Source organism: Mandrillus leucophaeus, unplaced genomic scaffold, assembly GCF_000951045.1.
Source record: "Mandrillus leucophaeus isolate KB7577 unplaced genomic scaffold, Mleu.le_1.0 Scaffold691, whole genome shotgun sequence".
Classification (NCBI taxonomy): Eukaryota; Metazoa; Chordata; class Mammalia; order Primates; family Cercopithecidae; genus Mandrillus; species Mandrillus leucophaeus.
Window position 1 is genome coordinate 56,818 of NW_012107486.1, and position 25,605 is coordinate 82,422.

The window sequence follows — 25,605 nt, forward strand, 5'->3', positions numbered from 1 at the left end:
CTCCTGGGCGTGAGTGATCCTCCTGCCTCAGCCTCCTGTGCATCCATCCCACAAATTTTGACAGGAGTGTTTTCATTTTCATTCAGTTCAAAATATTTTATATAGGCATAACTTATTTTATTGTGCTTCACTTTACTGTGCATCACAGATAACTGCCTTTTTTTTTTTTTCAAATTAAAGATTTGTGGCAACATTATATTAAGCAAGTCTATCGGTGCCATTTTCCCAACAGCATTTGTTCATTTTGTGTCTCTGTGTCACACTGTGGGGATTCTCACAAAATTTCAAACTTTTCATTATTATTTCTGTTGTGAGGATCTATGATAAATGATCTTTGATGTTACTATTGTAATTGTTTTGGGGTGCCATGAACTGCACTCATATAATATGAACTTCATCGACCAATGTTGTATGTGTTCTGACTGTACCATGGAGTAGCCAATCCCCCATCTATCCCTCTCCTTGGGTCTCCCTATTCCCTGAGACACAATATTATTGAAATTAAGCCAATTAATAACCCTACAATGAACTCCAAGTGTTCAAGTAAAAGGAAGAGTCACACATCTCTCATTTTCAATCAAAAGCTAGAAATGATTAAGCTTAGTGATGAAGGCATGTCAAAAACCAACATGGGCTAGGCTTTTGTGCCAGTGAGCTAACTTGTGAATGCCAAGTGAAAGTTCTTGAAGAAAATTAAAGCACTATTCCAGCGAACACACAAATGATAGGAAAGCAAAACAGCCTTATTGCTGATTTAGAAAAAGTCTGAGTGGTCTGGGTAGAAGATCAAACCAGCCACAACATCCCCTGAAGCCAGTCTAATCCACAGCAAGGCTCCAGCTCTTTAATTCTATGAAGACTGAAAGAGATGAAGAAACTGCAGAAGAAAAGTTAGGAGTTGGCAGAGGCTGACTCATGAGGCTAAAGGAAAGTTGTCCCCATAAAATAAAAGTGCAAGGTAAAGCAGTAAGTGCTGATGCAGAAGTGGCAGCAAGTTATCCAGAAGATCTAAGATAAAGATAATTGATAAGGATGGCTATACTACACAACAGATTTTCTTTTTTTCTTTTCTTTTTTATTAGACAGAGTTTCACTCTGTTGCCCAGGCTGGAGTGCAGTGGCGCAATCTTGGCTCATTGCAACCTCTGCCTCCTGGGCTCAAGCGATTCTTGTACCTCAGCCTCCCGAGTAGCTGGGATTACAGGCCATGTGCCACCATGACTGGCTAATTTTTGTATTTGTGGTAGAGAAGGGGTTTCACCATGCTGGCCAGGCTGGTCTCAAAATCCTGACCTCAAGTGATCCGCCCACCTGGGTCTCCCAAAGTGCTGGGATTACAGGCATGAGCCACTGTGTCCAGTCAACAGATTTGCAATGTAGATGAACCAGCCTCATACTGGAAAAAGATGCCATCTAGGATTTTCATAACTAGAAAGGAGAAAACAATGCCTGTCTTCAAAGAACAGGTGAACTCTTGGCCAGGCACAGTGGCTTATGCCTGTAATCCCAGCACTTTGGGAGGCTGAGGTGGGCGGATCACAAGGTCAGGAGATTGAGACTATCCTGGCTAACACCGTGAAACTCCATCTCTACTAAAAATGCAAAAAATTAGCTGGGCATGGTGGCAAGAACCTGTAGTCCCAGCTACTTGGGAGGCTGAGGCAGGAGAACAGCTTGAACCTGGGAGGTTGCAGTGAGCTGAGATCGTGCCACTGCACTCCAGCCTGGGCAACAGAGCGAGACTCCATCACGAAATACATAAATAAATAAATAAATAAATAAATAAATAAATAAATAAAAGAACAGGTGAACTCTCTTGTTAGGGGCTAATGCAACTGGTTACTTTAGGTTGAAGACAATGCTCATAAACCATTCCAAAAATCCTAGGGCCATTAAGAATTATGCTAAATCTACTCTGCCTATACTCTATAAATGCAACAACAAGGCCTGGATGATGGCATATCTGTTTACAACATGGTTTACTAAATATTTTAAGCCCACTGTTGAGACCTACTACTCAGGAAAACAGATTCCTTTCAAAATATTACTGCTCATTGATAATGCACCTATTCACCCAAGAGCTCTGATGAAGGTGTACAGAGATGAATGTCAGCAGCTGAACTGGGTTTGGGTTTGCTGTTGTGACAGATAAGTTCAGTGCATCATTGCCTTCAAACTCCTCCAGTGATAGGATGCTGCTACCTTATGCTTAGTGTGGGGCTAGGGTGCTAGGGTTCCCCCTCTACCAATGTTGATGCTCCACCCTTAGCTTTCAGCAGTCTCTGCATGTCCATACCACAGAGGAAGTCTCTCTCTCTCTCTACATTCTTGTCCCTCCTCCATCAATGGACTACTTTTGCTTATTACTCAGGGCTCGGCTCATGACAGGAGTAAGATGGAGTTCTTTGTCCTTTTGGGCTGGTCTCAGTCTTAGGCAGGACCTCAGGGATGGTGATTTCTCATTGTTTCTACACACCCCTCCCCCAAATGTCAGCCAAACTCTGCAGTGTGTGTGTATGTGGTGTTGGTAGTGGTGGGTGTCTTGGGTGGGACAGACTTTCCTGCCCTGCCTTCAGTGGTGGGGGAATCTCTGCTTTATATCACTGCAGAGTCCTAAGTTCAGGGCTTTCCTGTCCCTCCCTGAAGGCAGATTTTGCTTTTACTCTAACTTCAAAAGCAGTAGATATCTACTTGAGCCCAGAAGCAGCAGCAGGGGAGGCCAGAAAGGCTTTCAGCTCCTCCTCTATGGCTTAAGGATTTGGCTTTGAATGAAATAAGAGTTTAGCATTGTACAACATGGTGGCTATAGTTGATAATAATTTACTGTATTCTTGAAAATTGTTGAGAGTAATTTTAAGTGTTCTCACCACAAAAAATGGTAAGTATGTCAGGCAATGCATCTATTAATCACCTCGATTCAGCCATTCCACAATGTATACATATTTTAAAACATCATGTTTTGAAACATATACAAGGTTTATGTGTCAAAAATTTAATTAATTTAAAAAGAAGGATACAGGGAAGTGGAAATGTTTCATGCCTGTGTGCCACTGGAGGTTTTCTCTCTTCTAAAGAAATTTGTCTCATGAGCACTCAGTTAGTGAAAAAGAATGCAACTGAGGACTCCTTTTGGGTCTCAGGCTCCCAGTTACTCTAAAATGTCATACTAGCTCACTTTAACAATTTGCTAATCTTAGCTGTTTTCTTCCTACCTATTTTGATGGTGGCTGCCTCTTCTTCAAAGAAGAAACAGTTTGTGTGTCTTATAGGGGCTTGTCACTCTTTGAATTCAGTTTATTTGGCTGCCATGAAACCTCTGCTGTCTGATGTGTTCACAAAAAGTTATGATTTTGTAGACTATCTTTCTTTTTCTTTTGTTAGGGTGAGAATGAAGTTCTCTTGCAGTTTACTACATCTTAATAGTGGAAGCAGAACTCCCCAGGGGTTTGTTTTAAATGATTTAGCAGTGATATTTCTTCTTTTGCTCTCAAACGGTACTTAGGTAAAGATAAAGTAGTTTCTCTGGTTCCCTTGACCATCTTTTCTCTTTGGGTGGGTGCTTCCAGCTCAGAGTTTCATGGTTATGTGCTGTGAAGTGTGCACAGAGCCGACAGCCAAAACCCGGTTGTGACAGGTACTTGGGATAGATTTTGTGATCCTTTACGTTACTTATCCTGATAAGCTTAGGCACCAAACTCTAATCCATAACCACATAAGCTCAGAGGTGCCTCTAAGTGAACCAAAGTAGAGGGTAGATTTTTTTCTGAGCTAAAATCAGACCATTTATGAACCCTATCTCTGCCTTCAGTGTTGTGGGGTTTCTTAGAAGGCTACCAAGGTATAGATATTAATATTTGATGAATGGAGAATAGGAGAAAATGCAGAGGGAGGCAAGAATTGCCTATTCCAACCCCAGGGTCACTGCTGATTGGCTGAGATCATAGTTTTGGGTAGCTCCTGAGACTCAAGAGCTATTCTGCATCTTGAGGGATGCCATAGGCAGGGAGGAAGAGATGGTATGATCTTTACCAAGGCCGAGGATTCAAGAGAGTGTTTAGGATTATAGTATCTTTTTGAGAATTTAAAATTGCCTCCCAAAATAATTTTATTATTATCATTTTTTGAGACAGAGTCTCTTGTCGCCCAGGCTGGACTGCAATGGCACGATCTTGGCTCACTGCAACCTCTGCCTCCTGGGTTCGAGTGATTCTCCTGCTTCAGCCTCCTGAGTAGCTGGGATTATAGGCGTCCACCACCAAGCCCAGTTAATTGTTTTTGAATTCTTTTGGTAGAGATGGGGTTTCACCATGTTGGCCAGGCTGGTCTCAAACTCCTGACCTCAGGTGACCCACTTGCCTTGGCCTCCCGAAGTGCTAGGATAACAGGGATGAGCCACTGTGCCTGGCCCAAAGATAATTTTAGCGAATATTTTAATTTTAAATTTCTAAAGGGTTTTATCATGAATCACTGTATACCAAATTGGATTAAAATGAAAGACAATCTCCTATAAAATACAACAAAGTTGAAGACACACTGCCTTATATCAAATAGCTGTGCAAAAAGGCTATTTATCCTGCATAGAACTAGCTACAAGACATTTATATTTTGAACAATAATGATTTGACCTTTACACTGCAGTTATTAGTCTCAACTTACTGTAAGAAACACGTAGGTTTTAAAATAGGACCTTTAGCAGTATCACAGGAATAAACTTCCCATTGTATAAATCTATAATACACAATAATAACTATCATGATCTGTCAGATCACGCTTGGCTCAATTCTAACCCAACAGTTACACAAGAAGATCAGGGCTAAGTAGATGTGTGCTATGGCTGAAGACACAAAAGATGGCCATCTCAGACAAAGGGACATTAATTACATTTATGCTGTATGATGATGTGACCATTCCAGTGGTGAGGTATGATATAATCTATGGGCACCAACCCATATCTTAGGTATGGAGTAAGAAATTAAGTTCCACATCTAGGGAACTCAACCAGCTATGAAAATGCTACCCGAGGCTAATAATAATTCCCTAACTTGACAGATGTGAATGAAATTTTAGCTCAGGTCTAACTATGATGTGAGATATAAATTTGGAATTTAAGGTTCAAAACAGTAATTCAGAGCCAGAAATATGGCATTCATATGAAAGGAGTTCTATTAACAAATGCCTGGGAGTTATGCAAAGACAGACTTACATGACAGCATAAACAACTTATAGATAAAAAAGATTGAGACTGAGTAACTTAAAGGACAGGAGTCCTTTAAACCACACAAGTACATCTTATCCTGATATGAGTAGGCCACTTGCAGTATCTCTTGGAGATTCACTGTTGAGATGCATCCATTATGTTTATGTTAGCACAGAGCCTACTTGCACATATAGCTGCCCAAAAAATAGCTATTGAAAAACTATGCTTTGTACCCCGCAATGGAATGCTGAACTACTTGAGTATATGAGTATAGGCTTCTTTTTGTATTATCTTCTCCATCTAGTGTAATGCTGGGCACTTACTATTTGCTCAAAATTCATTAGTTAATTGATTTCTCTGCCTTTGGCATCTTCAGTGAAACACAAGTCACAATGTAGAGTCGCCTTTCAGAAATGTGTACTCTGCCCACCCTTTCAAAACAGACAAAGGCAAAGAACATGAGAGAGAATCGAGGAGGAAAGGGTGCTAACATTTTACCAAATTAATGAGGGGATATACTGGTGCCCACAATGTGCTGGGAAATACAAAAACAGTCATAAGCCCATCTTGGAAAAGCTTGAGCAAGTCTATAGGGATTAGAACAGTTGCTGAATTTATGGTACCCTGGGAACCTCTATTTGTCAAGTGCCATAGAGGCAGCCCTGACACTGGCACAGGTGAAGATGAATTTCCATTCAGAGCAGTGAGCCTTCTGACTCCATTAATCCTCAGGGTTTTGATGATGAATTTCTTTCTTTTTTTATTTTATTTATTTTCACTCTAATGCCTCCTCCCACTGCCCTGTAACAGTGTGGAGGTAACAGAACAGATGGTGCTTTGCGTGGAAGACCAAGGGCTCATGAGGATACAAAGCCTGCCCACTCTGAAATCACATGACTGCACGTGCAAGGAAAAGCCTTGATTTCCCCTGGGAGACACAGATGCAATGATATTAGTATTCCCAGTGGAGGAAGAGGGGAAGGCTAACAGGCCATTTATAAGGAAGACCACACTTATACCAATATACTCTTCAGCAAGGACCATGTTTAATCACAAAATAACAGGAGGACCAATATCTGAAGATTCAAAAAAACTCAAGTAAAATATAGGCATATAGGGGTTTTAGTATGCTGCCACACAAAGCCCATTTAGAATGAACTAGTAAGGACGTATAGTAGTAGAATACTGGCCTCTAGTTAACCTGCGATTGGCTCTGACCCAGTTTTAATCGGAAGAAGCCAGGATTTACAACCTGCTTAAGGATGGAGTTTGACAACTGCTATAATCAGAAGAGCTGTCAACACAAGGACAGCTGTCAAGCCCAACCATAATTCATAAAAAATAATAGCTAAGTCCCCAAAGACATCCCCAACACTGTCTGCACTCTCTGGATTTAATGATACTTATAGTTTTATGAAAGTTCCAAGAGTAGGTTAAGAGTCCTGAAATAAAATAAAATCAACAAATAGTAACTGACTGCCCACTAAATAAAAAGCGTTAAATAATATTAAGTGATTAAATGAATAACAAATATGCCCAGCAGATTCTCTGGCATATAATAGGTGCTTAATAAATGATTATTATTATTATTACATGCAAGACTGTTTTGACTACCTTAAAAACTTGCAAGAATCCAGTGACCTAGTGAAAAATTATAAATTAAAAATAACCCACTCCTATAAGTGATTATGAATTAAACTTAAAATAGTAATTTTTATTAAACATTCCTGAATTGTCAGAATATTTTAATTTTATATATTTGTAATGCCAGAACTTTTAGGGATATTTAGTATTTGATTATCTTGATTTTAACATATATGGCATTTGTTTTGTTCTTTCCATGATGATTAAAATAACCTGAGAGAAATAGAAGTTCTAGATCAATTTTAGGCAAGATTTCCGAATCAGGGATGATTTTTATTAATGTATAAACTCTTAGTGAACAGAAATAAAAAGATAAAAGCACACAGATAGACAGAAATATTGATATACATTTACTCCCAAGTACAGTCTTGAAAATTAGCCTTGAATCACTGACCAAGGTAACTAATAAGAAAAGATTTTTTAAAATTTCATTTGTATAAAAGATTATCTTCCACAAAATAATGTCTTCCTTAAAAAGACAGCAGGACTGTAATTATTTATGGAACTGTGAAAAGAGGTCTGGATGTAGAATCAGAAGACCTGTACAAGTGTCTTGGCTCTGCTACCTACACTTCGGATTACCATGTCAAGGTAACATCTCTGAACTGTAGTTTTTCATCTAAAAATGGGAGAAGGCAGTACCTAGCTCAAACATTTGTAGAAAAGGCTAAATGAGATTTTACACAGAAACAATAACATCGCTACTATACATCTGCCTAGGTTTAGACTTTCTTGGTGTCTGTATACTTTTTAAAGAGTATAAAATGTACACAGAAGAGTACCAAAATCATATACAGTTGAGCCTTGAACAACATGGGGTTAGGTGTGCCTACTCCACATGAATTAGAAAAGCCACATATAACTGCTGACTCTCCAAAAACGTAACTACTAATATTCTATAGCTGACTAGAAGCCTTATCAGTAACAGAAACTGTCAATTAACACATATTTTGTATGTTATATGTCTTCTTAACAATATGATAAGCCATAGAAAAGAAAATGTTATTAGGAAAATCATAAAATACATGTATAGTACCTGTACTGTATTTATTGATGCTGTATGTTTATGTTGCCTGTTTCCAAGATGAATCATCTGTCTGAAATGGTGGCAACTGCGGTGGCAGAACTCAAGTTATGGTACATATCAAGCAACTTAACTTTTTCTTGTAATGTCATACTTCTCTTCTCGGGAGCACTTTCAACATCACTAGTGGCATTTTGTATGGGCCTCCTTGTGTTATTCAAGGTTTATCGTAGTGTACTAACACACAAAAATACACAAGAACTGCGAGATCACTTTTTTACTGTGATACACAATTTACTGGAGAGACAAACTGCTCACGTAGAGATGACCAGCATCACCTGGCACTTCAAGCACAGACTGGCAACACTTGAGCTCACTGTAATAGCAACAGGAGGTGTACACAAAATTATTACAGTAGAACAGTATGTACTACAGTTAATTTTATGCAGTTATGATTTAATATTGCATCTTTAGATTCGTTTACATTTGTCTCAAATTTGAATGGTGCCATGAATGGTCTGTGTTTATGTGTATAAGTTTTGATAAATTTTAACTTTTCATAATATGTTTGTGTATATTTTATGATGGTAAATGAAACAGACTAGTATCTACATATATTTTATGCATTCATCATGTAAGTAACTTTACCTTAATTTTTTTGATATTTCTAGGATGCAAAATTGAGTTTTTTTCAAGTTGTCGCAAATCTCTGAAATATTTTCCAATATATTTATTAAAAAAAAAAAAAACCCTGCATATAAGTGGACCCACACAGTTCACACCTATGTTGTCCAAGGATCAACTGTATATAAATTTTTTAAAGGAAATTTATCCATGTGACTAGCACATATCAACAATCCGATCATTATTAGACTTTCAGAAGCACCCGTGCCCTGTTAACCCCTTCTAGTTGCCTGTTAACTGCTTACTTCATCCAAGGTAATCATTATCCCCTTTACTAATGCTAGAGATAAGTTTTTCCCATTTGTGACCTTTATATAAATGGAAACCATACTGTATGTACTGTTTTGTGTCTGGCATCTCAGCTCAATAGCATGCGTAAGATTCATTTATGTTATTGCGTGTAGATGCAGCTCATTCTCATTGCTGTACAGTATTCCACCAAATGAATATCACAGATTATTACTAACCAGAGCTCATAATTCCTGAATCTGAAGATCCCAATGTTTAAATCAATTCTAGGAATTATTAGTAAATATATCGTCAAATATTAATTTTTCCCAATCTCTCCTTCTGGAACTCCTATTAAAAATACTGAACTTGGCTGTTATCCAAAAGACAAGCAATAACAAATGCTGGTGAGGATGTGGAGAAAAGGGAGCCCTTGTACACTATTGGTGGGAATGTACATTAGTACAATCACTATGGAGAACAGTTTGGAGCTGCCTCAAAAAACTGAAAATAGAGCTACTATACGATCCAGCAATCCCAATCCTGGGTATATACCCTAAAAAAGGAAATCAGCATATCAAAGAGATATCCGCACTGCCACGTTTGTTGCAGCACTATTCACAATAGCCAAGATTTGGAAGCAACCTAAATGTCCATCAACAGATGAATGGATAAAGAAAATGTGATACATATGCACAATGGAGGACTATTCAGCCATAAAAAAGAGTGAGATTCTGTCATCTGCAACAACATGGATGAACTGAAGGTCATTATGTTAAGTGAAATAAGCCAGGAACAGAAGGGCAAACTTCACATATTCTCACTTATTTGTGGGGGCTAAAAATAAAAATGGAAGCTACGTAGATAGAGAGTGGTGGGATGGTTACGAGAGGCTGGGAAGGGTTGTAGGGACATGGGGGTGGAAATGGGGATGGTTAATGGGTACAAAAAAAATTTTTACAAAGAAAAAGACCCAGTATTTGACAGCACAACAGGATGACTATAGTCAGTAATAATTTAATTGTATGCTTCAAAATAACTAAAAGATTGTTTGTAACACAAAGGATAAATGCTTGAGGGAATAGATACCCCATTTACCATGATGTGATTATTACACATGGGATCCCTGTATCAAAGTATCTCATGTACTCCATAAATATGTATCTACTATGCACCCACAAAAATTAAAAATAAAAAAATTAGGCTAGGTACAGTGGCTCATGCCTGCAATGTCAGCACTTTGGGAGGTCAAGGCAGGCTGATCACTTGAGGCCAGGAGTTTGAGACCAGCCTGTTCAACATGGTGAAACCCCGTCTCTACTAAAAACACAAAAACTAGCTGGGTGTGGTGGCTGGCGCATGCCTGTAGTCCCAGCTACTCTGGAGGGTGAGGCAGGAGAATCACTTGAACCCGAGAGGCGAAGGGGGCAGTGAGTCGAGATCACACCACTGCACTCCAGCCTGGGTGACAGAGCTAGACTCTGTCTCAAAAAACTAATTAAGATAAATAAATGCTGAACTTTCTTGTTCCACTCTTAATGTCTCTTTACATTTATAATTTCTTTACCTTTCTGTGCTGCCTTTTTGGCAATTTCTTTAGACAAATCTTTTCACCAATTTTTTTTTAACTTGTGTCAATTCTTCACTTTAACCTATCCATTGTAAAATTTTTTTTTTTTTTTTTTTACATAGTTCTATTTGGTTCTCTTTCAAATCTGCCTGTTCTTTTTTGGAATGTCTTGTTCTTGTGTTTTTGATTCCTTCATTTTATACAGACTTAGTCTGATCAGTTTTATCCAACTTTTACTGAAGTTCCTCAAAGTCTATTACTATAGTTTACTGTGTCTGCTGACATTCACTCAAGTGTATTTTGTAATTTTGGATTGTGAACTTATTATCAGTGGGGCTTCATTCTGGAGGAACTTTGTACTGTATAGGTTGAAGATGTGTTTCTCAAGAGAAGTTTAGCATTCATCAGCCCGGTACACTTATGTTAATTTCTTGACTTAAGGATTCCTGAAATAATCAGAATATAAATGTGAACCCCAAACTTATAGGGCTTTTGTTTCCACCCAAATGTTAGTCTGAAGCAGAGAAGCTTCTCTGTCTTCTTTTTTACCAATAGGCCAACTTGTTCTAATCTCTACCCCTTTGCCTCCTCTTTTAAACCAAGGATATATATAGCCTTTTGAAGGTCCTGGCTCATGTGCAGGATCTCAGTTTTGAGTCCTGATTACTTCTAGTTCAAGAGGCCTCATTTCCAGGTTGCACTGGCATTGAAATCCAAGCCCAGAGTTCTCCCAGATATGGTGTTTGCTCACCCATTTACTGCTATAGATACTGGGTTCTTTATTGGGTGGGAAGTAAAGGAATCTGGGGACATCTCTTATCTTAAAAAGAATGTTTGATGTATTTTATCCAGCAAACAGTAGGCATTCAAATATTTGTTGAATGAATGAAATATAATTAAGAAGGTGTATCATATTCATAGTACTAATAGAACCTATGACACTTAAATTTAAAATAATTTAATTTTTGAACAGATGATATATGCATATAGGTCCAATACAGAAGTTATAAAAGGGTTTACAGAAAAAGGTTTTCATCTTATTCTTGTATTCTAGCCCCACAGCTCCTCTTCCCCAAGGCAATTAACATTATTAGCTTTTTATGTATCCTCCCAGAGATATATATTTACTAGCAAGTATGTATAGATATATTCATGGCAGCACACTATATACACTGTGCTAAACCTTAATCTTTTTGTTCAACAATATATGTTATGAGATTTTTCTGTACCAGTACATAAAGAAAATGGAGCTTATTTGAACCCAGTCAGAAATGCCTTTTGAAAAATCCCTACCCTGTTGCTATCTATAAATGCATTTTAAATACATCAAACTTAAATGGACACATTCCTACATCCATAAAGGCATTCACTCCTAATGGTTAACTAGGGATGACAGAGTGACTCATCTAAATTCTCAAGGGCACATTCAATCTGGTTTAGCTGTTGCTACAGTTTCTGAAAGGGAGAAATGAAAGGAAAACACAGCACATGTCACAGAGAAGGCACTGAAAAACATCTGAATGAGGGAACGAAAGAAGGAAGAAGGGGATGGAAATAAGAGCTGATTCAGCAGGGCATGTGGGTGCATTGGCAGTGGTTGTCTTTATAAACAGAGCAGTGAACTCTAGACTGTAGGGCAAATATTTTGGAGTAAAAGAAGGCTGGCCTCTCGAAGCAAGGCATCAGGAAAAATGAGTAGCCTTGAATTTTGTGCTAAAGACCTCACAACCACTGTGAAGAGTTTATTTTCCCTCTTTTTTGACTCTCCGGTTATTTGACTTAAGCCTGGTTATCCCAGATTGCAATCATAGCTGTGGGGATGGCTGAGACAAATTTCTTCTGGGTGGAAAATTAGGGTTTAGAGCAGCCAGCTCTTGATAATACAGGAGGAGTTCTATCACAGAAATACTATATAAATACGTTTGAGGAGTAAGTGATGTGAATGCTGTGGAAGGAGGTATGGGAAAGCATTAATTTTTGTCTTTTCCTAGTAAATACAGACATACAGGTTTGAATTTCCAGTTCCCTTAGGCAATCTTGTTAATCTCTTCGATTTTAGGTTGCCTCATTTATAAAAAACAGTAACTACTACATATGCTTTGGGAGGCTGACATGGGAAAATTGGTGGAGGCCAAGAGTTTGAGACTAGCCTGGGCTAGATCCTGTCTCAACAAAAATAAAATAACTTAGCCAGGTGTGGTGGTGCATGCCTGTAGTCCCAGCTGCTTGGGAGGCTGAGGTGGGAGGATAGCTCAAGCCCAGGAGTTCAAGGCTGCAGTGAGCCATGATTGCGCCACTACACTCTAGCCTGGGTGACAAGAGTGAGACACCGACTCACAAACAAACAAACCCTACTACAGGTATATTTATAGACAGGAGCTTACAGATTAAATAGTTTATTATTTTACTATTTTATATGCTCATTTTAATGGTTCTTTCAAAGGCATTTGATACCATAAAATATGTATTTGTATATGCATATATGTATATATGTGCAATTTCAATGAACAAATATTGCAAGCATGGCATGCAGAGGAATAGAGGCTAATAAAACAAGCTGTTGACTACTACAAATATGCTGCAATAAAGGTTCTAAATCATGTTTCATTATACACATATTCAGGAGTTTTTCTCTGGTATATGTCTAGAACTAGAATTACTGGGTTGTAGAGTATGTGTACCTTCAACTTTACTAAATCTTACTAAACTGATTTCAAAATGGCTGTATGTAACAGCTGACACTCTTATCAGCACTGTATGAGAATTCCTGTTGTTTTATAGCCTAATATTAATATTTGTAGACATTTACATGTTGCCAGTCTGATCGGTATAAAGTTGTATCTAAATGTTTTAATCTGCATTCCCCAATTAATTATTGTTGGGAGACAATTCTTGAAGGGTCTCTTGCATTTCTGCACGTCTTATGTACAAAGGTACATAAGGTACAAAGGTACATAAGATGTGCAGAAGACATAAGACAGCTTTTGTTCTAGACTAACTTTCAAGGATGTTTGTGTAATGAACAGATTTGACAACAGAGATAGTGTTTCTTTCCAGAACAGAGGGCAGGTTTGTTTACCATCCAGAATAATAAACATAATACCTCCTCCTGAGCAAAGGTTTGCTTGCAGCCCTAATCTTATAAAAGATTAGAGTTCCCTAAGATCACGATTCCTAAGCCATGACACACGGTGAATGCAGTATCTACGTGGACCTCTCCGCGTCGCTTTGGTGGGACTTTGGAGGCAAGAGGAAATGACAAAAACATGAAGCTTATGCTGCTTGCTGTGCCATGGATAATAAAGTCTTTTGTCTCTAATTCAAAAGTTTTGTGTCTTTTGCCAGCAACCATGAAACAGTTAGGCCAACTTGCTAGCTTGTAAGCAAAATACAATCTCACACGATTCATAGTTCTTTCTTTTTTACTCTTACTTTTTTTTTTTTTTTGAGATAGGGTCTTACTCTGTCAAGCAGGTTGGAGTGCAGTGGCATAATCACAACTCACTGCAGCCTCCAACTCCTGGATTCAAATGATTTTCCTGCCTCAGCCTCCCAAGTAGTTGGGATCATATTTGCCCAGGACAGCCTTAGCAAAAGGTAGCTGGAGGCAAGGTGGAAAATGTTTGTCCTGCTTCTCCCAGGAAGAAAGTCCTCTGACTATGAGCTGGGAGGAGAGGGAGCTCTGTGTTCCTGGCATTGTGGAGTGGAGTCTCCACATCACTGAGCTGGGAAGAGAGAAAGGAGGGAGTGATCTTGGTTCAAATACCACAAAGTTTTCCTTCCTACCAAATTTTTGTAGATTTTCTTGAATAGATGTCTCTTCATTTGCTTTTTGTCCTTAGTACCATTTCCAGAAGCTATTAAATGTCTATAGTTCCAAAAATAATTTTTACCAGTTTGACAAGGGAGCTTATCAGTGCAGCTTCTCACATTGTCATGTTGGAAGTCAGTCTCTGCCTTCACTATCATAGCTGTAAAATAACATCTTGATATTTGGAAGAACAAGTCTTTCTTTCTTGCTTTTCTTCAAATTGCCTTAGCTATTCCTGGCTCCTTTATCTTCCATTTGAATTTTAGGGCAAGTTTGTTAAACTCCACAAAGTATCTGCTGGAATTCTTATGAAGATTCTCTCTATTTGTAGTTTGACTTGGCAGAAATGATCTTTATGAAATCAAGTCTTCCCATTCATTAACATGGATTATTTTTCCTTCTGCTTAGGTCCTTTAAAAATGTCTTTTAAAAATTGTATTTTTTTCTATGATGGTTTTACATGCCTTTTGTTAGGTTGAGTCCTAGGATTTTGTTGCTACTGTAAATAATATTGGAAAAATGTTTAAAAAATTTTTTACCTTTTTACACTAATGTTTAAGACTGAACTTAAAAAACTAATGCATTCAGCATCCTTGCTAAATTGCATAGTTTTTATAATTTGTAGAGTTTCTTGGATTTCTATGTAGCTAACTGTATTGCTTGAGAATGATGATGATTTTGTTTTATCCATCTCATGTACCTTTTATTTATTTTGTTTTTCATTTTGTGTTATCTACAATTCTAATACAGTATTGAAGAGAAACAGTTATGGTATGCATTTTTTTCTTGTTTTGGATTTTAAAGAAAATGCTTCACACATCCCATCTTTAATAATAATGTTTTCTCTGGGTTTTTGATAAGCAAATCAGGCCATAGAAGTCTCCTTCTATCCCTAGTTTAAGAGCTTTTATCATAAAAATAATTAACTAACATTTATTGAGTATATGCCAGGTGTCAGACATTGTTCTAAGCACTTTACACAGATTAACTCATTCTAACAAATCTCTGAGGTTACTATCCCCATTTCATCATGAGTAAACTGAGGTACAGGGTAAGTGAAGTATTTTGTCCAAGGTCAGGGGTAGAACTAGAATTTGAACCCAGAAGTCTGACTTATGAGCAGTCTTAACTACTTTTCTCTACCGCTCTTAAAACGAGTGTTGAACATCCTCAAACGCTTTTTTCTGCATTTCATTTGATCATGTGGTTTTTTACCTAATTTGCTGATGTGGAAGGTTACATTAATAGATTTTTTAAATGTTAAGTCATCCTTGAATTCCTGGGATGAACTCAACTTGGTCAGCACATACCTTTCTTTCTTTTAAAAATATATTGATGAATTTCATTTGCTAATATTTTATTTAGGATTTTTGCATCTATGCTCAAAAGTGAGATTGACTCACAATTTTCCTTTCTCCTCCTGGTTTTGGTAACCAGGTTATGCTAGATAAACTCATAAGTGAGTTAAGGCTGGTAGTTGGTGACAGACATTTCAACCTCAATTATTAGGCTGACATATATAGGTAGTATAATAGCTAGTCCAATAGGTTAAGACTCCTAGATAGCACAGCGAGGTTTCTCCAGAATCATCCATCCAGAATGATTTTGCTTTTGTTTCCGTCAAGCATCTCAGAGACACTATCAGCTTGAAATACCTTAGTTGACTTTTTAGTTTGGGATTTTTGAACACTTAAGTGCAAATTTAAAGTCCAAAGCAGTAGACAAAAGTGTCCAGGGTCATCTGAGCCACTTGTTACTGAACTGGCAGTCTAAGACTGCCAAGACTGACAAGTGTATTCCCTCCCAAAAGGTTGATCCATAATCTGGTTTAAATACTGATGGCTGTCTTTCATTCAGCCATATTCACACCCAAATAGAATCTTTTTTTTTGGAGATGGGGTCTGTGTTGCTCAGGCTGGCCTCAAACTCCTGGATTTGAGTGATCCTCCTGCCTCAGCTTCCTGAGTAGCGGGGACTACAGACGTGCACCACTGCGCCCAACTCTATGCAGAATCTTTAAATTATATTTACTAGGACTTTACATTTTACAAAATACTGTAATATCTTTTATCTCACTGAATTTACCAAGCAGCTCTCTAACAGCCATATTATTTCCATCTTACAGATTTTTTTCTATTTTACAGATTACTTAAGCTAATCAGTTAATAGGACAAATTAGTTAAAAAATCAAATTTCTTTTTCTTCAATTAGATCAAGAAAATATTTCTTGTAGGAGAAATGCTAGATTCTATAGTGACAATGATTAACATCTTTCTTGTCACTCATGAATAGAACTAAGAATGAAATAATGAATTTTCAAAGTGGGGCTAGAGGGGTCTCCATTTCTGTTGCTAATACAGAAACAATTTATTATAAATGTGACCATAAGAATTTTAATATATCTTCAACTTACTAAGTTATTAATACTTTTTTTTTGTTTTGTTGTGTTTCTGAGATGGAGTCTCACTCTGTCACCCAGGCTGGAGTGCAGTGGTGCGATCTCAGCTCACTGCAACCTCCCCCTCCCAGGTTCAAGCGATTCTCCCAACTCAGCCTCCTGAGTAGCTGGGATTACAGGCGCCTGCCACCAGGCCTGGCTAATTTTTGTATTTTTAGTAGAGACAGGGTTTCAGCATGTTGGCCAGGCTGGTCTTGAACTCCCAACCTCAAGTGATCCGCCTGCCTCAGCCTCCCAATGTGCTGGGACTACAGGTGTGAGCCACTGCGTGCGGCCTAATACATTTTTCAAACAAAAAGTTACTGTATCTCTGCTAGCTGCCAGGTACTTATCTAAGCACTACATAAGAATGGACAAAGTTGAAATAAACAAATAGAGAAGATATTCAAATATGATTACATAATAATTTAGAAACTTCTTACCATAATGTAGAGCTGTTTGGCCTTCATTGTCCTATAAAAGAAACAAATAATACATTTTAGAAGTCTAAGTAATTGCAAAAGTATGAAAGTACATAAATTGTAGCAAATTTATCGATAAGCCAAAGTTCCATAGGTTTATCAGACTTACGAAAAGAAGTCAGTTATCTGAGCTTCACAGTCACTTTTGACCAAGCTCACCATCCTGAAGAATAAAGAATGATAACTTGTGCACTGTAGCAGCTACAATGGAGTAACAGGATAACCAGTTACTCCAGATATCTGCAGGTAATAATCCAAAGGGAAATTCTTAAAGTGAGGTAGTTTGGTTACCTAGTTCATGGCAGAAACATTGACACTATATCTCATTTATCTTGGCCAGTATTACGATTTTTTTTTTCTAAGCTTGTCCCCAAATCTATCTAGCGAGTCTGTGATTTACAGTGGATAGCCTTTTATCTCTTTTCAAAGACTCACAAATTCCAGGCTAATAACATTAGGTTTCCTAACCAGATCAAATATCATAAAGTAATGTGATTTCAAAGCATACAAAGTCCCAGAAGTTGTTAAGAAAGCCAAAAGTTGCCATAGAATACTTAGGAAATTCCAATATTTCAGTTAATTATTTTCCTTTAAAACCAAGAAAACTATATATACTATATATATATATATATGCTATAATTGTAGCGCAGTTGAGTACTTTTTAGCAAGCCACCTCTTAAATTGAGAGCAGCTAATCACATTACATGAGCAACAAATAATCAAAGTACACAAGTGAAAAGTAGAATTTAGTAATTAACTTCATAAGCACTTTGTAGTATGCATGGCCATCATGTCCCTGGTAATTAAGAATAAATGTGAAACTGTTAATCTGAATAACTTGCAAAGGGTGATGTTATGCCAACCAAACTATTCTTGGGTACCCATATCTGCTTTACCCACTTCCTAACAGCTGAATGTAGGGGTGGAGGTTGGTTCTGGAACTTTTTGGTAATGGGTCTCCCTGTTAATCTCCTAGAAAGAAAAGCAAGAAGCTGCCATAAAGAACTTATTTTATGGTTCAGATAGGTAGTAAGAAAAAAGTCATGGCAGGGGGACAACCTTGAGGCAATGTGGTTTGTTTTCCTACTGTGGAATGAAGTTCTGATTGTATTTGGAGGTAAGGTGCTTATTACATGGGTGAGAGGAGATGTAAAGAAGTAATTCTGGCAGGAAGTCGGCATAGGGTACACTTGGCTAAGGTGCAACTATGGCTAAGTTTGGGATGTCCAGGAAGCAACATAAAGATAATAAACTCTAAGAAAAGTAAAAGATGGAAAGCAACATGAAAAAGAAAGCACAGGAGATCATTTTTGCCTACTTTTTTTTCTTGTCTTTTTAGATACAACCTTTATCTTGCTCCCCTTTGACTTGCCCTGCCCTTCAGATTAAGGACAGGTAGGGGAAGAGAGCTAAGGCAGCTATCATGAATAGTATCTGAGTGATTCTTATGCAGGGCAGCCTGACAATGTGAAGTTCTGCTCCAGAGAATGTGGTCTTGATTGGGAAAGCTAAGGGTAATTTCGAAAGAACAGTACTGACCATTATGGCTTAAGACTCATATCTATATTTGTCAGTTTCCAATGTTAATAAAAGTGTGTGTGTGTACGTGCATGCACACACACACATGCAAACACCTGATGAGTTTATACATTCACATTTATAGTTTAAATGTGAATGTCCTGCATTAGAAAGCAATTTCAGAAAGAGCTTAATCTATTGCAATTTCAGGATTCTACTTAGGCATCCATCATGCAAGGCTGTATTTTCCACAATTACATATCTTTAGAAAGCATAGTTCTTTCACTATTTGTGCATAACTTTCATGTTTAATCACTGTGTTCATATATACTCAAAGTTCATTTCCTTTCAATTTCTAATTCTTCATCTTCACTATGCAGATGGAAGAAAGCATAATTAATTTCTTTTAATCACATTTACCAGTGAATACTAAATCTATATCTCTACCTCAATTTCTAATTAATTAATTAAAAATAGTTACTGAGCTCCAATTATGTTCCAGTCACTGTTCTAGGCACTGGAAACAATGAGATGAATGAGACAGAGAAGGTCTCTAATGTTATAAATCTTATGTTGTAGTGGCTAGGGAATCAATAAGCAAATAAATACATTTAACACTAGGAAGTGATGAGTACACTGGAAAACAATCAAAACAGAGTAAGAGACTAGATTGATGTGGGGTGCTATTTTAGGTAGAAAGGACAGAGGACCCTATAAGAAGGTATGTTTACACAGAGAACTGGGGAAGATACTAAGGTGGTCATGCAACCCAAAATGGGCAAATCACAGCACTGGTCATCTTCCTTGTCTGAAAGTATGCAAGTTACTCAAGCCAAGCCAATTAGTTTTCTTTCAAAATTTTTCAAAATGGAGCTATAAGATAGAAGTGTGTGCACACAGAAGGTTCTTTCCTCTCTGATCAAATGCAAAGGGTGCAACCCTGTAAATATGTACAATTATTATGTGTCAATTTTTTAAAAGAGAGTATGGTCAAAGAAGCTAGACACGGAAGGACAAATATTGTGTGATTTCATTTATATGAGATACCTAGAGCAGTCAAATTCACAGGAACATGAAATAGAAGAGTGGTTACCAGAGGCAGGGAGGAGGGAAGCATGGGGAGTTCTTGTCTAATGGGTACAGAGTTTCAGTTTGGGATGGTGGAAAAGTTCTGGAGATGAATAGTAGTGATAACTGCACAATAATGTGAATGTACTTAATGCCACTGAACAGTACATGTAAAAATGGTTAAAATGGTAAATTCCACATATATTTTACCACAATAAAAAAGAAAGATAGAAAAGGGTATGAGTCAAAAACTACAAGTGGCAATGTTCTCTATTTTTGGGTGAAAATCAGTCTGTAGTAGAAGGGAATAAGTATTCACAAAGAAAAAAGTAGTGGTGAGACATGGAGAGAGAATGAGGGTCTCTGGTTCTTGTCATTTCAACAATATTTTTTCTTGGTTAGGTAAGCCAATAACAGCAAAATACTCCCTAGACAAATATGATCTTTCTGTCACTTGTAAACAAGAGTCCTGACTAACCCAGAATGCAAGGCATTTTATGAACGACGCCCTGCTCATCTCTCTCCCAATACCTTCTCTACCCAATTTTGTGACTGCCAATTACCGTAAGAATACTTATCTGGGGCCTGGAGTGGTGGCTCACGCCTGTAATCCTGGCACTTTGGGAGGCCAAGGTGGGCGGATTGCCTGAGCTTAGCAGTTCCAGACCAGACTGGGCAACATGGTGAAACCCAGTCTCTACTAAAATACAAAAAATTAGCCGGGCGTGGTGGCATGCGCCTGTAGTCCCAGTTACTCGGGAGGCTGAGGCAGAAGAATTGCTTGAACTTGGGAGGTGGAGGTTGCAATGAGCTGAGATAGCACCACTGCACTCCAGTCTGGATGACAGAGTGAGACTCCATCTCCAAAAAGAAAGAAAGAAAGAAAAGAAAGAAAGAAAGAAAAGAAAAGAAAAGAAAAGAAAAGAGAACAGAAGAGAGAGAGAGAGACAGACAGAAAGAAAGAAGGAAGGAAGGAAGGAAGGAAGGAAGGAAGGAAGGAAGGAAGGAAGGAAGGAGGGAGGGAGGGAGGGAGAGAGACAGAGAGAAAGAGAGAAAGAGAAAGAGAGAGAGAGAGAGAGAGAAAGAGAGGAAGGAAGGAAGGAAGGAAGGAAGGAAGGGTGAGTATTTACTGGACTCCCATAGCTGTGAATGCTCCTTGCTCTACCTGGAAACTGTCCATCAACATTTTAAAGATAAAATCTTGCTCTTTTCTCATGTTTAAAAAATTCCTCTTTGATATATTTGAGCATTTTAAATTGACTTATTTTATGGTCCCTATATTTATTTCTTTTATCTGAGTTCAGGGAGGGGAAGCAGAGTGATGTTTGTTGTGCTGGCTGACACCTACTTATTGCTTCCTATATGCTTTTTGATTCTGTACTATGAGTTTATTTTAAGTGGAGTTTTATCTTTGAAAAAAATCTGTGCTGTGCTCCCTAGATTGAGGTTCTATCGCTCCAGAATGATTTTGCTTTTGTTTCTGTCAAGCATCCCAGATACATTATCAGCTTGAAATCACTTAGTTGATTTCTTAGCTTGGGGATTTTTGAAAACTTAAGAAGTGCAAATTTAAAAAGAGCAAACCCACCTTCACTGCCATCCCTAACTCCGGACTTGGAGCACAGGCTAAGACAAACTCTCTATGCCAATTCTCTGTTAGTGGGTAGAATTTTTCAGTCTACTCTGAGGGTGGTTGGTATTATTTGAGATCTCTACCCCAGAGGTATTGAGACTGCCAAATCCTTTTAGAGCAGCCCAGTGTTGGTTTAAACTTACAACTTTATTTTTAAAGCTTTATTTAAAAAATTTTTTAAAGCTTCCTATTTTGTTTTCAGCTACGCTTATTTTGGCCCTTGGAGAGTTGAGTTGCTTTTTTTGTAAGCTTGTCTATGCATTCAAAGGGGTGCTTATTATATTTTATTCTGCATTTCTGAGTGTTTTGTGGTGGGAGAATTTTGAGATTATTACTAGTCTGGAATCTTGCAGGAAAATGAAAACCCCCAACCTTCAAGACTCAGTTCACCTTCTTAAGGAAACCTCCCCTGACTTCTCAAGTAGGGTTAGGTGCTCCTCTTTTCTACTACTGTGGCACAACACATACGTTCCGTTCTTATCTATCTCTTCCACTGAGACTATAAATTTCTTGTAGGCAAGTACTACGTCTTTCATCCAGTGTCTTGCATACACTGTGTGCTCAGTAAGTGTTCATGAAATGAGAGAATGAATACACTAATTTTTTCTCACTGTTTTTTTTTTCTTTAAACTCAAAAATTTTTAATTTTTGTGGGTACACAGTAGGTATATATATTTGTGGGGTACATGAGGTGCTGATATAGGCATGCAATGTGTAATAATCACATCATGATATATGGGGTATCCATCCCCTCAAGCATTTATCCTTTGTGTTATAAGCAATCCAATTGTCCTTTTAGTTTGTACTCATTTTAAAATGTACAATTAAATTATTATTGACCAGAGTCACTCTGTCGTGCTATCAAATATTAGGTCTCAGTCATTCTAACAACTTTTCGTACCCATTAACCATCCCCACTTCTCCCCACATCCCCACAACCCTTCCCAGCCTCTAGTGGTCACCATCCTCCCACTGTCTATCTCCATGAGTTCAACTATTTTAATTTTTAGCTCCTACAAATAAATGAGAACATGCAAAGTTCATCTGTCTGTGCCTGGCTTATTTCACTTAACATAATGATCTCCAGGGTCTATCTATGTTGTTGCAAATGATAAGATCTCATTCTTTTTAATGACTGAATAGTACTCCATTGTATGTAAGTACCACATTTTCTTTATCCATTCATTTGCTGATGGACGCTTAGGTTGCCTCCAAATCTTGGCTATTGTGAACGGTGCTGCAACAAATATGGGTGTATGTATATCCCTTTAACATACTGATTTCCTTTCTTTGGGGTATATACCCAGTAGCGGGATTGCTGGATCATATGATAGCTCTATTTTTAGTTGTTTGAGAAACCTCCAAACTGTTCTCCATAGTGGTTGTACTAATTTACATTCCCACAACAGTGTATGAAGGGTCCCTTTTTTCCATATCCTCGCCAGTATTTGTTATTGCCTGCCTTTTGGATACAAGCCATTTTCACTGAGGTAAGATGATACATCATTGTAGTTTTGATTTGCATTACTCTGATGATCAATGATGTTGACCACCTTTTCATATACTTGTTTGCCATTTGTATATCTTCTTTTGAAAAAGATCTATTCAAATCATTTGCCCATTTTAAAATCTGATTATTAGGACAGGCATGGTGGGTCACACCTGTAATTCTAGCACTTTGGGAGGCTCAGGCAGGTGGATCACTTGAGACCAGGAGTTCAAGAGCAGCCTGGTCAACATGATGAAACCCCATCTCTACTAAAAAATATTTAAAAAATCAGTCAGGCGCAGTGGCTCACACCTGTAATCCCAGCTACCTGGGAGGCTGAGGTGGCAGAATTGCTTGAATCCGGGAGGTAGGGGCTGCAGTGAGCTGAGATCAGGCCACTGCACTCCAGCCTGGGTGACAGAGCAAGAGTCTGTCTCAAAAAATAAAAATAAAAAAAGAAAAGAAAAGAAAAGAAAACCAGATTAGTTTTTTTTGTTTGTTTGTTCCTTCTGGTTATTAATCTTTTGTATATTTTCTTCCATTCTGTGGGTTGTCTTTCACTTCGCTGATTGTTTCCTTTGCTGTGCAGAAACTTTTCAACTTGATGTGATCTCATTTGTTCATTTTTGCTTTGGTTGCCTCTGTTTGTGGGGTATTAAGAAATTTTTATGCAGAACAAAGTCCTGGAGAGTTTCCCCAATGTTTTTGTATAGTAGTTTCATAGTTTGAGGTCTCAGATCTAAATCTTTAATCCTTTTGGTTTGACTTTTGTACAGTGAGAGACAGGGGTCTAGTTTCATTCTTCTGCATATGGGTATCCAGTTTTCCCAGCACCATTTATTAAAGAGACTGTCTTTTCCCCAATGTGTGTTTTTGGTACTTTTGTTGAAAAAGGGTTCACTGTAGGTGTACAGATTTGTTTCTGGGTTCTCTATTCTGTTCCGTTCATCTATGTGTCTATTTTTATGTCAATACCAAGCAGTTTTGGTTACTATAGTTTTGTAGTATAATTTGAAGTCAGATAATGTGATCCTTCCAGTTTTGTTCTTTTTGCTCAGGATAGCTTTGGCTATTCTGGGTCTTTTGTGGTTCCATATAAATTTTAGGATTGTTTTTTCTATTTCTGTGAGGAATGTCATTAATATTTTAATAGGAATTGCACTGAATTTATAGATTACTTTGGGTAGTATGGACATTTTAACAATATTGATTCTTCTAATCCATGAATATAGAATATCTTTCCACTTCTGTGTGTTCCCTTCAATTTCCTGTATCAATATTTTGTAGTTTTCATTGCAGAGATCTTTCACTTCTTTGGTTAATTCCTGGGTATTTAATTTTATCTGTGGCTAAATGGGATTACTTTTAAAATTTCTTTTTCAGACTGTTTGCTGTTGGCATATAGAAATGCTACTGATTTTTGTGAGCCGAGATCATGCCACTGCACTTCAGCCTGGGCAACAGAGCAAGAATCCAACTTGGGAAAAAAAAAAAAAGAAAAGAAAAGAAAAGAAAAGAAAAGAAAAGAAAAGAAATGCTACTGATTTTTGTATGTTGATTTGTATCCTGCAACTTTACTGAATTTATCAGTTCTAATTGTTTTATGGTGGAGTCTTTAGGTTTTCCAAAATATAAGATCCTATCATCTATGATCAACAAATTAAACAAAGATAATTTGACTTCTTCTTTTCCAATTTGGATGCCCTTTATTTCTTTTTCTTGTCTGATTACTCTAGCTAGGTCTTCCAGTATCATGTTGAATAACAGTGGTGAAAATGGGTATCCTTGTCATGTGTGACATCTTACAGGAAAGGCTGTTTTTCCTCATTCACTACGATATTAGCTGGGGGTCTGTCTTTTAAGACTTATTACGTTGAGGTAAGATGTTCCTTCTATATCTAGTTTTTTAAGGATTGTTTTTATCATGAAGGAATATTGAATTTTATCAAATACTTTTCAGCATCAATTGAAATGATCATATGGTTTTTGTCCTTCATTTTGATGATATAATGTATGACACTGATTTATTCACATATGTTGAGCCATCCTTGCATACCACTTTCAGCATTGGACAGATCTTTCAGACAGAAAATCAAAGAAACATCAGACTTAGTCTATACTGTACAACAGTGAATTAATAGATATTTACAGAACATTTCATCAAATGGCTGTACAATACACGTTCCTCTCTGCACATAAATCATTCTCAAGGATAGACCTGTAATAAATCCAACTTGGTTATGATGAGTGATCGTTTTAACATATTGTTGAATTTAGTTTGCTATTATTTTGTTGAGGATTTCTGAATCAATATTCAAAAGAGATACTGGCCTGTAGTTTTCTTTTTTTTGATCTTTCTCTGGTTTTGGTAGCATCATAATACTGGCCTTATAGAATGAGTCTGGAAGTCTTCCCTCCTCTATTTTTTTTGGAATAGTTTGAGAAGGACTGGTATTAGTTTTTTAAAAATGTTTGCTAGAATTCAGCAGTGAAGCCATGAGGTCCTAGGATTTTCTTTACTGGAAAACTTTATTTCAGCTTCTATCTTGTTATGTGTTACTGGTCTATTAAGGTTTTGGATTTCTTCATGGTTCAATCTTGGTAGGTTGTATATGTCTACAAATTTCCCCATTTTCTCTAGATTTTCTAATTTATTGACACATAGTTGCTCATAGTAGTCACTTAATAATCCTTTGAATTTCAGTGGTATTGGCTGTAATGTTTACCTTTTCATCTCTGATTTTATTTGGGTCTTCTTTTTTTTTTTTTTTTTTTAAGTCTGGCTAAAAGTTTGTTTTATTTGTCTTTTCGAAACACCAA

At 37.5% G+C, this 25,605-nt stretch overlaps 1 protein-coding gene across 2 annotated transcripts in view; it reads right to left on the reverse strand.

The window, feature by feature from the left end:
• Window positions 1–25,605, reverse strand: part of ACBD6 (acyl-CoA binding domain containing 6) — a 209,575-nt gene that overhangs the window by 7,539 nt on the left and 176,431 nt on the right. For both annotated transcript variants that reach the window (XM_012002620.1, XM_012002621.1), the window contains one exon: window positions 17,039–17,069. In XM_012002620.1, coding sequence (XP_011858010.1) covers window positions 17,039–17,069 — 31 coding nt within the window. The remainder of the gene's footprint in view (window positions 1–17,038; window positions 17,070–25,605) is intronic.